This window comes from Orcinus orca, chromosome X, assembly GCF_937001465.1.
Source record: "Orcinus orca chromosome X, mOrcOrc1.1, whole genome shotgun sequence".
Taxonomy (NCBI): Eukaryota; Metazoa; Chordata; class Mammalia; order Artiodactyla; family Delphinidae; genus Orcinus; species Orcinus orca.
The window spans coordinates 95111134-95124661 of NC_064580.1; the positions used below are offsets into that span (position 1 = coordinate 95111134).

The following is a 13528-nucleotide window of genomic DNA, read 5'->3' on the forward strand; positions in this document are numbered from 1 at the left end:
AACTAATGACGTGTCATATTTTATATTAGGGCATATATTTAAAATAACTTGAAAAAGCTATTTTGCATTATGGGAGGCCACGTTTTGTGATAATCGTTGTAGTATATACTTGAAGGCAATAAAATATTTTTACCTCCAATATTTCTCCAAGTCATTGTGACCCTTGCCAATAATAATAATGCCATTATTTATTATTATTATTATCATTTTGATTTTGATTGTGGGTTTGTTTTGTGAGGCTTGGTTCTTCATTTCTGCTTGGGGTGACCTTACAGTCATAGAACCAATGTGGAATTAGTTTGCATGGCACATTGCATGTTAAAGTAGGCTACATTTGTATGCCTATTCTGGTAATTTGTTTGGTTTTTGCCAGCACACCTTGAGCGACAGACCACTAGCCAGTTTTAATTTTGAAGACCAGATGTATCTACAATGAGTATAGCATGCTATGTGATTAAAGGGATCTTTTTCTTTCTTTTTGTTAAAGCAGCACCTTAGCAGATCTCATGATTAGCTTGTGTTTGAGGCCCCCAATTATGTGAGCAACAGAGTTTTTGAAAATGGATTTATTATGTATACTTTCAGATTAAATGGTTTCTTATATTTCTAACTACGTAACTAATAGAACGAACCCTAGAGATGGAGCCAGAATACATGGGTTGTTTTGTTTTCTGTCTTCTAAACTCAGTGTACAGGCCACTCCCTTTCTCTCTGGGCCTACTTTGTCCATGTGTAAAAAGTGGTGGAGAGAGGGATATTGGACAGTAACTCAAAGGCACATAGCTGTAATCATTTTACTCTTTTAAGCCTCTGACGAGGATGTTTCTAAGATTACTATGGCATATAGATATTTGAAAGGAGGTTGCATTGGGGTTCTTCTACAGCAATTTTAGCTTTTGTTTTCTAAACCAAATGTCCATATTAGTACTTTACAAAAGGGAGTGAGAAAAATTGGGTGCCTAGAGAACATAATGACCTGCAATTGCTAGAACTATTGCTATTATTGTCCTTTTGGTGATATTAATGGCGTTCTTTCTTATCATCTTTTTCTCTTTACAAAAATAATTTGAAATAGTTTATGATGAAAGAAAAATGCAATAGGGCAGTTAAAATAAAAATCTATATAATACATGGGCAGGAAATTGGGGCAGATCATTAACTATTAAATGTGATGATGGCCAGGAATCTGTGGTATGATTGTCTCAAAATGGATTTGTCAGAAGAAAATGACTAAGGTAGATTTTTTTCTTTATTTCTGATTGGGATTGATGAGTAGAGATAAAAGTATCTTAGAAGGCTGAATTGATATGGATAGTAGATATTGAAGTAATTGGAAAGTGAAGGCTAATGAATTTTTGGCAATCTGGTATGTTTCAAAATGGCTTTTACAGAAATCTTTTCAATAAGTCATTGTTTGTTGGTATAGCTACGCTTTGTTTTTTGTTCCTCAACGCTCTTTATTTTTAACTCCTTCTAGGGAGAACGTGGATTTCCAGGCAGTCCCGGTTTTCCTGGTTTACAGGGTCCTCCAGTAAGTTATAAAATTTGGGATTATAATGAACACAGGAATTAACAGAAGAAGCAGAATTGTAGAAAGTGAGCTCAGTGCATTCATGTGGAACAAAGGAGTACATTTTGAAATACTAAACTAGAAGAGGATTTTTTAATATAAATTTATTTATTTATTTATTTGTTTATTTATTTATGGCTATGTTGGTTCTTCGTTGCTGCACACAGGCTTTCTCTAGTTGTGGCGAGTGGGGGCTACTCTTTGTTGCGGGGCGCGGGCTCAGTAGTTGTGGCGCACGGGCTTAGTTGCTCTGCGGCATGTGGGATCTTTCCGGACCAGGGCTCGAACCCATGTCCCCTGCATTGGCAGGTGGATTCTTAACCACTGTGACACCAGGGAAGCCCAAGAAGAGGATTTTTTATAAAAGAAGTTAGTAATACACAGAGCTCTCTGCTCTGTAAAACTAAAGATTCTGTGGTATTTAATATAAATGTCATCTCTAAGTATCTTAAGATACCTTGTACTCAGAATGATCTTACAGTAGTCTATTCAATTTGTGTTCTTTTGCTTGCTCCCCTCTCATGTATATAAAATAATCCCTTTTCTTTTTAATAATAGGGACCTCCTGGGATCCCAGGTATGAAGGTAAGCATCTCATGTTGGGAAGGTAAACATTTTGAATAAAATATTTAGAAAGCCTGCATCTTCAATCAGATAATGTCTCTGACTTCTGTCTTAAAATGGATGCTTCTAGAAGTTGTGCAGGTGCACATTTACGAGCTCTCCTTAAGTAGTCTCCTTTGTTCTCGTGGCTTTAAGTACATTTTTATGGGCTGATACACTTGCAAATGTGTATATCAGACTCACATTTCTTTTTTGATACCTTCCTCATTACATTTTTAAAATATTTATTTATTTATTTATTTGGCTGCACAGGGTCTTAGTTGTGGCACGCGGGATCTTTGATTTTTAGTTGTGGCATGCGAACTCTTAATTGCGGCATGTGGGATCAAGTTCCCTGACCAGGGACAGAACCCAGGCCCCCTGCATTGGGAGCGCAGAGTCTCAGCCACTGGACCACCACAGTTGACCACCTGCTCCCTCTAGAAATATTCTTTCTCTCTGGCTTCTGAGACGCTACCTTTTCCTGATTTTTCTTATGCATCTCTGGTCATTCTGCAGTCTTCTATGCAAGCTCATGTTATTCTATCCAGCAGGTATCAGGACACAGTCCTGACCTCTTCTTCTCTTCTATGCCTAGCAATATTATTAATGCTCATGTTATTGATTGCTGTCTAGTTATGGAACACCTACATTTCTTTGTCTAAAACAGAATTTTCTTCTGTGTTAGATGCATGTATTAAACAGCCTCCCTGACATCTCCACTCAGATATCTCCCAGACATTCAAATTAACATGCTCAAAGTTAACCCAGACCCCCAAATGAACCTGTTCCTCCTGTTTTCCCCATCTCTAAAATTTGTATCACTATCATGTACACTTTTGCATGTATCAAAACCTGAGAGTTAGTATTTGCATTTTCTACTTCTTCACACAGCTCCTCATTCCATGCTATCTCTAAATGCTGTTAATTTTGCTTGTAAAATATATCATAGATTCATCCACTTTTATTCATTTCCACTGCCACCACACTAATCATAATGCCTCATCTGGACTAGGTAGTAGCCTCTTAACTAGTTTCTTTTTTTACACACCCTCACCTCCCAGCCTGATTTATTCTGTACAGAGCAGCCAAGAATGATCTTTTAAAAATGTAAATCAATAATTTAATCTCCCTCCTTGTTATGAAGCACAGAACTTTTGGAGAAGCCTTGAATCCCAGAAGAGAGGTTTTTGCTGCCTCCATGGCTCCTAATGCCAGACCTCGCTCTGTTTCTGGTGTGCGACAGCAAGACAGAATATTTGATTTGAATGACGTGTTTGCCAGCAAATAGATTGCCTTTCTATTGCATAATGTCATTTCATACCAAAAGATACAACAGTCCAAAAGCCATAATCCTAAATAATGTTGAGTCAGTATCAGTCAGGATACACTAAGAATATAAGAAGTTTCCGCATAATAAAGGACTCTCACAAAATGAAAAATATTTAATCTCCCTCCTTATAAACCTTCAAGGGCTTTCCACTGCATCTAGGATACAGTTCACATTCTTTTCCATTGCCTGTAAGACCTGCATATTCTGGTCTTTGCCCCATATTCCAGCCGTATCTTAAACCACTTTTCCTTTGGCTCACTGATCACACCTGTCTGCATTAAGTTATTTGAATGTGCCCAAGCTCTCCTCTTTCTGGGTCCTTTGTTCATGCTGCTTACACTGCCTAATGCTCTTCCCCCATCTTCACCTGGCTGACTCCTTATTATCCTTTAGATCTCAGCATGAATGTTAACTTCATAGATTGCCCTTCTTTACTACCCAAACTAATTTCCTCCACTATTTCTTTTCTTAGTTGAAATATATTTGATATATAACATTGTGTAAATTTAAGGTGTACAACATGTTAATTTGATACATTTATATTTTGTAATGTGATCGCCATTGTAACGATAGTTAGCCCCTCCATCACGTCACATAATTATCATTTCTTTTTAGTCCTCCACTGTTTCTTTTTTTTTAAAATTTATTTATTTTTGGCTGTGTTGGGTCTTTGTTGCTGCACGTGGGCTTTCTCTAGTTGCGGTGAGTGGGGGCTACTCTTCACTGGGGTGCATGGGCTTCTTATTGTGGTGGCTTCTCTTGTTGCAGAGCACGGGCTCTAGGCACACAGGCTTCAGTAGTTGTGGCTCGCGGGCTCTAGAGCGCAGGCTCAGTAGTTGTGGTGCATGGGCTTAGTTGCTCTGCGGCATGCAGGATCTTACCGGACCAGAGCTTGAACCCGTGTCCCCTGCATTGGCAGGCAGATTCTTAACTGCTGCATCACCAGGGAAGCCCTCCACTGTTTCTTTATCATGTACCATGTAGTTTTCCTTTATAGTCCTAAACAGAAAATTTTGTCATCTTATTTGTTTATGCATTATGGTCTGAATTTCCCCAGTATATTATTAGTACAATAAGAACAGAAGTCTTGTTTATCTTCTTCACTACAAAGCATCCAAAGCCTAACATAATTCTTGGCAAATATTTATATTTAATAAATGTTTTTAATGAATGAGTAACTAAAGGTATGACAGGTTCTTAATAAATCGACTGTACTTCAGCGTACTCTGGCCACTTCCTCATTTTCCTTTAAAAGGTAAATTTAAAAAATGTCATGAAGAACCTAGGGGTAAGGCAGGAATAAAGACGCAGACCTCCTAGAGAACGGACTTGAGGTTATGGGGAGGGGGAAGGGTGAGCTGTGACAGGGCGAGAGAGAGTCATGGGCATATACACACTAACAAACATAGTAAGGTAGATAGCTAGTGGGAAGCAGCCGCATGGCACAGGGATATTGGCTCGGTGCTTTGTGACAGCCTGGAGGGGTGGGATAGGGAGGGTGGGGGGGAGGGAGACGCAAGAGGGAAGACATATGGGAACATATGTTTATGTATGACTGATTCACTTTGTTATAAAGCAGAAACTAACACACCATTGTAAAGCAATTATACCCCAATAAAGATGTTAAAAAAAAAATAAGAAAAAAAAAAAAGGTAAATTTATTCACGTTAATTACTGAGATCGCCTAATCTTTGGGGACACTTCTGTGACAGATTGAATTCTCAGATCACTTTTTTGTGTTCTTGCCAGTTTTCATGTATCATAACTATTACTTACAATTTCCATTGATGATTTCTTTCAGGGAGAACCAGGTAGTATAATTATGTCATCACTGCCAGGGCCAAAGGGTAATCCAGGATTTCCCGGTCCTCCTGGAATACAAGTAAGCATCTGGTGATTTTCTTCTTTGCTATACTGATTAAATCAGACCACAGCATCACTTTTTTATCCTCTGCCTTTAATACTGTCTATTTTAGTTATAGAAATTATCACTTGAGGTTTGATAGATATTGCAGGTACCTTGTACGTGAAAATAAAAGTATTCTGGACCAGGGAGAATTTTAAGAAGCGCTGCTTTGTTCTTTTAACTCTCAGTCCAGTTTCCATGGAAATTTTTGTTTTGGGGTTTTGCAGCAGAAATAGGCTTCTATATTCTTATTCCTATGCTGTGGGGATCAGTAGGGTGGTAGGAGTAAATGGTCTGATTAAAAATAAAAATTGTGGGTTTCCCATTTAAGATATTAGAAGACATAATTTGTAACATTATCAGTTATATATAACATGAACATATTTTGAAAGCTAAAAGGATAAAATTTATACATAGTGAACATCAAGTATAATTTTCAGAAAAATAGTCATGTCAGCCTACACATAACATACATGGAGACAACAATAACTTTTGCGAATTTATAGATTAGGAAATTAATTTCTTGAGGTTTATTTTTCATGAAGATTGATCCCTTTGCCAAAAATAAAAATCAGTACTTTCTAGTATTTGATCACTAAGATACAATTTCAGGAACTTTTTTCATTAGCCACCTTCTCATTCCATACTTGATATAACCCATCCATATGTTCTTAAGTACTCCCAATCTTTTATCTCTTATAAATTTGTATTATGTTATATTTGAAAATATCAGAATACATGCAAAATATATGTAGGTTATGAAGCATAACAACCAAATGAACACTTATGAACCCAACACAGTGTTTAAGAACTAGAACATTACAAATAATTTTGAATCAACCTGTGGTTTCCTTGGCAGCCACATCCTTCTGCATTCTCCCAAGATGTGACTACCATCCTGGGTGTTCCATTGCTTCTTAAAAATAGTTTTATTATATATACATATATCTTTAAACAAGAGTATTTAGCTTTTGAAATAATATAAAATTTATGTGTAGTTTTCTCCAACTTTTTCTATTTGATATGTTAAGATTCATCCATATTATTGTATGTGGCTGTAGTTCATTCAGTTTCACTTCCGTATAACAGTCCTCGTTTGAATATACTAGAATTTGTTTCTCTGATCTCCTATTGTTGGATATTTGGGTTGTTTTGAGATTTTTTTAAATTACAGAATAATCCAGGATTTATACCTAGATATAAAATTACTAGATTTCAGGGCAGTCAAAATTTCAACTCCTTAAGATGCCAAATTGTGTTCCAAAACAGTTATATCATTCCCTTACCTTTTGTCCCAGTTATTCTCACTTCCTTCTTTGTCTTTAATCTTATTTATTTTTATTTTAAAATTAGAGAAGCCACCTTGAATCTAGTAGCCTTTCCCTTCCCATTTCTAGCATAAAAGCCCCACTAAATGCCCATCGTTATTGCTTTATATTTTAAAACTTCCTTACTATGTGTTTGTCCCACATTTGTTATGTACCACTGTAAAACATAAGTTTTCTAATGCACCCATTTTGTTTAGTTGAATTTCTTTATAGTTATTTAATGCTTTTATTCTTCTACATTTTAAAATTCTGCTTATAACACTTCAGAATTATAGAAATGTACAACAGAATTCTGGCAACTGAAGTTAGAATTTCATCCATTTAGTTCTTTATACAATACAGTGAGACTTTTTTTTCTCATCCTTTTCTTTACTTCCTTTGTAACAGGGCCCAGCTGGTCCCACTGGTATACCAGGGCCAATTGGTCCCCTAGGACCACCAGGTTTGATGGTAAGGTTGCTTCTGTAATTTCATTTCTCCTTTTCTTTTGATTTCTTTCACAAATATTAATATTATTTGTATTACTTGAAAGTATAATGTATTTATAGTGTTCATGATCTATAGTTTTCTTAAATTTTCTTATTTATGGGAGATTTTACAGTGTTATGGTGAACAATATATATGCTAAGTAATAGCTCCATTTTATAGATGGAAAAAATGAAGTACACAAAAGGAAAGATTTAAAGTATTTTGTCAGTTCTGGCCATCTTATGAAGTCTTCTAAGGCAGTTCTGTAGTCACTTGATGAAATATGTTTCTTCAAGCTGTGGTTTGCTGTTAAAGAGGTATTCACAAAACAGGTATTCACAAAAAAAAATGGCTCTCATTTCTTAAGGACCTGTAACAAAACAGTAGGATTGGTGAGGGTAGTGAATCACTGTGCAATGGGATAAGGATTGGTATTCCCCAGGAAAGAAGCAAAAACTTATAAAGACCCTGAATGTGCAACCAGCTGTCTTACTTTACTACCTGTATGGTCACTTACATTTTCTACTCTAATAAATTGTAAGTACTTTTACCCCTGAAATACTTAGATTTCATTCAAGTCATGTTTTAGACTTAGAGCTCTGCTGTTGCCCTCTTAAAAGGGCAAGAAAATTGTACTTCAGTCAAAGTAATTTCTCATATGCCATTCTATCGCTCATCTACCATATATTTAAGTGACAGTTTTCATTATACATTTATAGAGTGTACATTTTTGCTTGTGACAATTGGTCCTCTATTCATGAATGAAGGAAATAACGTTCGATAAATACTAGAAGATCTATCAGAAAAAGATTGTGATTTTGTCTTTTTTATAAATCTTTGGGAGAGAATTAGAAAACCTCTGAGTTTAGTTTGTTTTAGTTGTAGGTGTCTTGCAAAACATGAGATTCTGGACCATGGCACTTTTTCCTAACTCTGTTATTTACAACCTTGGCCTACCCTAGGTGTATTGTTACACCTTGAATTTCGTTAACTCTTGTGACCACATAACAGATTCACTCTGTGCTTCTTAATGTCCCTGCAATTAACCCTGATTCAACAGATGAAGCAAAGTCTTAGAAATGCCACCAAGGTACAATATGTAAATAAATAGGTCAGCTGACATCAAGAAGTGATATACTTGGGCAGACAAATGCCAATTTAACTTTTCAAACCTTGAAACATTCTCAAATATACAAAGATTATATAAAATAAAACTGGACTAAAAAAGTAAACACATGCTTTTTACAACTAGACAGTTAATTGTCTTATGGTACCTAAATTTAACCTATAATTCTGATACGATAAATTTGATGTTTGTTGAGATTAATTTTTGTATTGATTTTTGGCACGAGTGTTACTCCTCTGCCTCTACCCATCCTTGCATTTCTTCCCCCGCCCACTTGTAGCCTGTCATGAGAAGTCTCCACAATTATCTAGTTTCTATAGATCAATTTAAATGTGTGTCTCTGACTAGAAAGCAATGAGAAAAAACCCCAGGAAATATTATTTTGAAGGGCTTTTTCAGTCCTCACTTTTTATGAAACCAAATAATTTTTTAATATACTCATTAATATAACACTTTTTTCCCTTTTCTGTGTCTTTTATTCTTAGGGCCCTCCTGGCCCACCAGGACTTCCAGGACCAAAGGTAGTTTTCTTTTTTTTTTTACATCTTTTATTTGGTGTGGATTATTTTTGTTATTGTCAATGAGGTTTTAAATTGAAATCTTTCTCTTCAGGGGAATATGGGCTTAAATTTCCAGGGACCCAAGGGTGAGAAGGTGAGTAAAGAAGAAAGTTGCTTATTTAGCCCTCAGTTTTTTCCTGTCATAGTCATTTGAACTTGTGGTTTTGCTTCCTGCAACTGTCTTAGCTTACATGTTATATTATTGTCTGTTTAAACTATGAAATATCACTTTCTTATTTTATCTTGAAAACAGGGTGAGCAAGGTCTTCAGGGCCCCCCTGGGCCACCTGGGCAGATCAGTGAACAGAAAAGACCAATTGATGTAGAGTTTCAGAAAGGAGATCAGGTGAGTATGTAGGGAGGAAATCAATGAATATTTTGCTATGAAAGTAGCATTGCATTAAAATGCATTACAAGCTGGAATAAGGTTATATGTGAAAGGCCTTTTAAAATAACAAGGATTTGAGATAATTAAAATTTTAAAGTAGCTTGATTGAGATATACTTTATATACCATACAATTCACCCATTTAAAGGGCACAATTACATATTTTTTTAGTATATTCACAGGGTGGTGAAACCACCACTACAATTTAAGTTTAGAACATTCTCATGAGCCCCCTCCAGCAAAACTCCATACCAGTTAGTTATGACTCCCCATTTCTCCCCAAACTCTCGAGCCCTGGGCAACCACCAATCTAATTTTTGGCTCTGTAGATTTGCTTATTTTGGACATTTTGTATAAATGGAATCATACAATATACGGTCTTCTCTGTCTGGTTTCTTTTACTTATTATAATGTTTTCAAGTTCATCCATGTTGTAGCATGTATTGGTACTTTGTTCATTTTTATGGCTGAATAATATTCCTATGTGTGTATATTCCACATTTTATTTATTAATTCAACGGTTGATGGGCACTTGGATTTTTCTCCATTTTTGGCTATTATGAATAATACCTTTATATACAAAATCAAGTCATGGTAAGATAGATTGTCATTGTTTTAGATGACTCTACATTTCACTGATATGCGGGGAGAAAGATGGTATTACTCTATAAAATCTTGTCGTTTTTAGAAATAATTTTCTGATACCTTGCTTCTACGAGAGTAGATGAGGGGATCAAACACATCTTTTATAGAATAGTGGCTCACCCTTCAACAGAGTGTGTGCATTGTTGTTTCACTTAAATGCTAATAAGAAAGTTAAGAATAAAGGACAAATTATACTGAAACTCTACCATCAATATGTATTGGGCCATTTAAATCTCTGCCAAAATGGATGTGTGTTATATAGCTCCCAAATCTCCAAGTTTTAGGTACCCTTGCTTTTTATAAAATATTTTATAAGAATAAAAAATCATTAATACTTTTGGGACTTCCCTGGTGGTGCAGTGGTTAAGAATCCACCTGCCAATGCAGGGGACAGGGGTTCAAGCCCTGGTACGGGAAGGTCCCACATGCCATGGAGCGACTAAGCCCGGGTGGCACAACTACTGAGCCTGCGCTCTAGAGCCCGCGAGCCACAACTGAGTCTGCGTGCCACAATTACTGAAGCCCGCGCATCTAGAACCTGTGCTTCACAACAAGAGAAGCCACCGCAATGAGAAGCCCTAGCACCGCAACGAAGAGTAGCCCCCGCTCGCCGCAACTGGAGAAAGCCTGCGTGCAGCAACAAAGACCCAACACAACCCAAAATAAAATAAATAAATAAACTAAAAAAAATCATTAATACTTTAATTTGAAGTGTTTTCTTGCTATTTACCTCAAAACTTGGCTTGTCCTAAAAATTAGCTGAAATGAGCAAAGATGGCTCTAGATTTTTTGCCTAGTAGATTTCAACTTTGAATTTGAAACATCTTATTATCTTTGGTTATATTACATGAGTTTATAGTTCAGCTTGTTAAAAGTGTTCCTAGCTAGCTCTAGTGCTAACTGTATTTATATTGCTTTCCTTCTCCCTACTACTGCATAGGGACTTCCTGGTGACCAAGGGCCTCCTGGACCTCCAGGGATACGTGGTCCTCCAGTAAGTAACCTAAAATTCTTTAGCATCATTTAATGTAAATTGATATTGACACATAGTACTCCATGAACCAATGTAAAATTACTTTTGTGTGTACAGGGTCCTCCAGGTGGTGTGAAAGGTGAGAAGGGTGAGCAAGGAGAGCCTGGCAAAAGAGTAAGTGTTACGGCTACTAATACTCTTTGCAAAAAATTTTAAATGTGTCTATGTGTGTGTGTGCGCCTGCCGGTGCACATGCACATGTGTGTCATTTTCTTTTTTTCCTCTTAAATCCTGCTTTCATTGCCTCAAAATGTCATGACTGACATATTCATTTATTTATTATAACACTGAAGTCCGAAAAGTCTACTTAAGAGAGTCCCACGCAGGAAAAAGCTTGTTATATTCTTTAACCTTATATTTCCAAATAACAAATATATATTCTTACATTTCCTTGAATCCTATAGGGTAAACCGGGCAAAGATGGAGAGAATGGCCAACCAGGAATTCCAGTGAGTATTTAAAGTCTATCCCTTCCCTCAAAAAAAAAAATGGCAACATTTGTACATGTTGGTAAAGAAGCAGGATAGCAAAGAAGCTTGGCTTTGGAAGTAGTATAAATGAATGGAAATTTTGCTTTCTTTCTTTTCTGAATGTGAATTTGAAATTTCTCTGTTTTTCAAGACAGATTTTTGTCAGGTTTACTGAGATATAATTTGTATACAGTAAAATGAACCATTTTTAGTGTACAGTTCTGTGTATTTTGCTAAACACGTACAGTTGTGTAACGATCTCCATAATAAAAAATAGTTCCGTCCCCTCAAAAGTTCCCTCACGATCCTTTGTAGCTATTCCCTACCCTTCCCCAAAGCCCCTGGAAACAACTGATCTGTTCTCCATCCCTATAATGCTGCCTATTCCAGAGTGGCATATAAATGGAGTCATATTGTGTATAGCTTTTTGAATCAGAATTCTTTCATATAGCATAACGCACTGTACTGTATATCAGTAATTCATTAACTTTTAATTGCTGACCATTATGTGGTTATATGGATGTACCAAGATTTGTTTATGCATTTACCCATTGAAGGATATTTTGGTTGTTTCCGGTTTGGGCCATCAGGAATAAACTGCTAAAAACATTCCCATACTATTTTTTGTGTGAATGCAAGTTTTTTCAGTAAAAGTTTTGACATATAATTCTAATTGCTACCAAAAAAAGAGGAAAATAAAATATGCAAGTCCAGGAACACTATTTCAGGCAGCCTCAGTTTCAAGAGTATCCACCATAGATGTTAAAAGAGGTTTTCCAGGACAGATAGAAAATTTGATGAAATTTGGAGACTATTCTGAAGGAAAGGGAGCATTCTTAACAAGACTGGAAGTTATAAAGTCAGATAAATTGATTTCCAGATGATTTTCCTAAACAGGCAGTCCTCAGCTTATAAACTCTAGATTCACCAATGGCTTAAACATATAAAATGGCATAAGGTGGGGTTAAATTCAGGGCCCCAGTTACTGGCTTCCTTTGGAAAAGTGATTTAGGCAGCCATGATGTTCAGCAATTCCCTCTGATTGTTTTTGACTGATATCCCCAGGGAAAACGCTTTTCTCTGTTTGCACTGGGAGAACTAAAATTAGGTCAAATAAACATAGCCATGCAAGTGGGATCTTTTTGGGAACCACCAGACAGGTCAAACATGACAATTCTCTGGGAATGGGGCTTTGAAGAAGCTTCAACCTGGTTCTTTCCCTTCCAGTTGCTGCTGTGCTGCTGGTTTTTACCTTGATTGTGAGCTGTTGGTTTTCAAGGCTACTGCGGAGCTGAGGAAGTGTGATGGGAATAGAGCCACAAACCTCTGTGTTCTCACCAAGATTCAATCTTTAATTTTTTTTCAAGAAACACTTCCTGGATTGCTGCAAGCCTTTGGTTAATTTCTAGAGTTCTAAAAAGGTTGACTCTGACCATTTTTGCAAGTGTCCTTGTTGCTTTCATGGAGGAGAGGATTTTTGGAGGTCCTAATTACTCCACCATTTTTGCTGATGTCACTCTGTCTTCCATGTTTTAAAGGGTTTGCCTGGTGATCCTGGTTACCCTGGTGAACCAGGAAGGGATGGAGAAAAGGTAAGAATTTTAACACTTTGAAGTGACTGGTTTTATTCCAGTTAGTACACTCCTTTTCTTGCCCAAGTTTGAGTTATAAATGAAAAAATTCTAAATAACTAGCTTTTGTATTCAAAACATACCTTCTTTATCCATCTTTTGGTGTTGCTCCCTTTTCTGTTATACCAGTTCCTCTAAATTTTCACTCACTATCCTAAATCACAGTCCATGTGATAGAAATACATGGAGAAATGTTTAACTTTAGCATTTCCATTGTTAAAAGTTGATGCCTTTGCTTTGAGCATGTATCGGCAAAACTTTTGTTCTCCAGAAAGAGGATTCAGCACTATTTTAGTCAGGTCCTCATACTAAAAAGGCTTATATAGTTGTGAATTTAGAATGTTGCCACTAAACATTTCCATTCTCTATGCAGTTATTGTCTGGAAGTCTGTGGCTAATTCTTTGTTGTTTTTTTCATTTGGCTATGCAGCCTGACTGAAGTCATTTATTTAGCAGCCTATTTTAAAA

At 36.4% G+C, this 13528-nt stretch overlaps 1 protein-coding gene across 2 annotated transcripts in view; it reads left to right on the forward strand.

Moving 5' to 3' along the window:
• Positions 1-13528, forward strand: part of COL4A5 (collagen type IV alpha 5 chain) — a 218001-nt gene that overhangs the window by 112392 nt on the left and 92081 nt on the right. For both annotated transcript variants that reach the window (XM_004281525.3, XM_033408794.2), the window contains exons 7-17: positions 1478-1531; positions 2129-2155; positions 5308-5388; positions 7128-7190; positions 8820-8855; positions 8947-8988; positions 9148-9240; positions 10867-10920; positions 11017-11073; positions 11364-11408; positions 12968-13021. In XM_004281525.3, coding sequence (XP_004281573.1) covers positions 1478-1531; positions 2129-2155; positions 5308-5388; positions 7128-7190; positions 8820-8855; positions 8947-8988; positions 9148-9240; positions 10867-10920; positions 11017-11073; positions 11364-11408; positions 12968-13021 — 606 coding nt within the window. The remainder of the gene's footprint in view (positions 1-1477; positions 1532-2128; positions 2156-5307; positions 5389-7127; positions 7191-8819; positions 8856-8946; positions 8989-9147; positions 9241-10866; positions 10921-11016; positions 11074-11363; positions 11409-12967; positions 13022-13528) is intronic.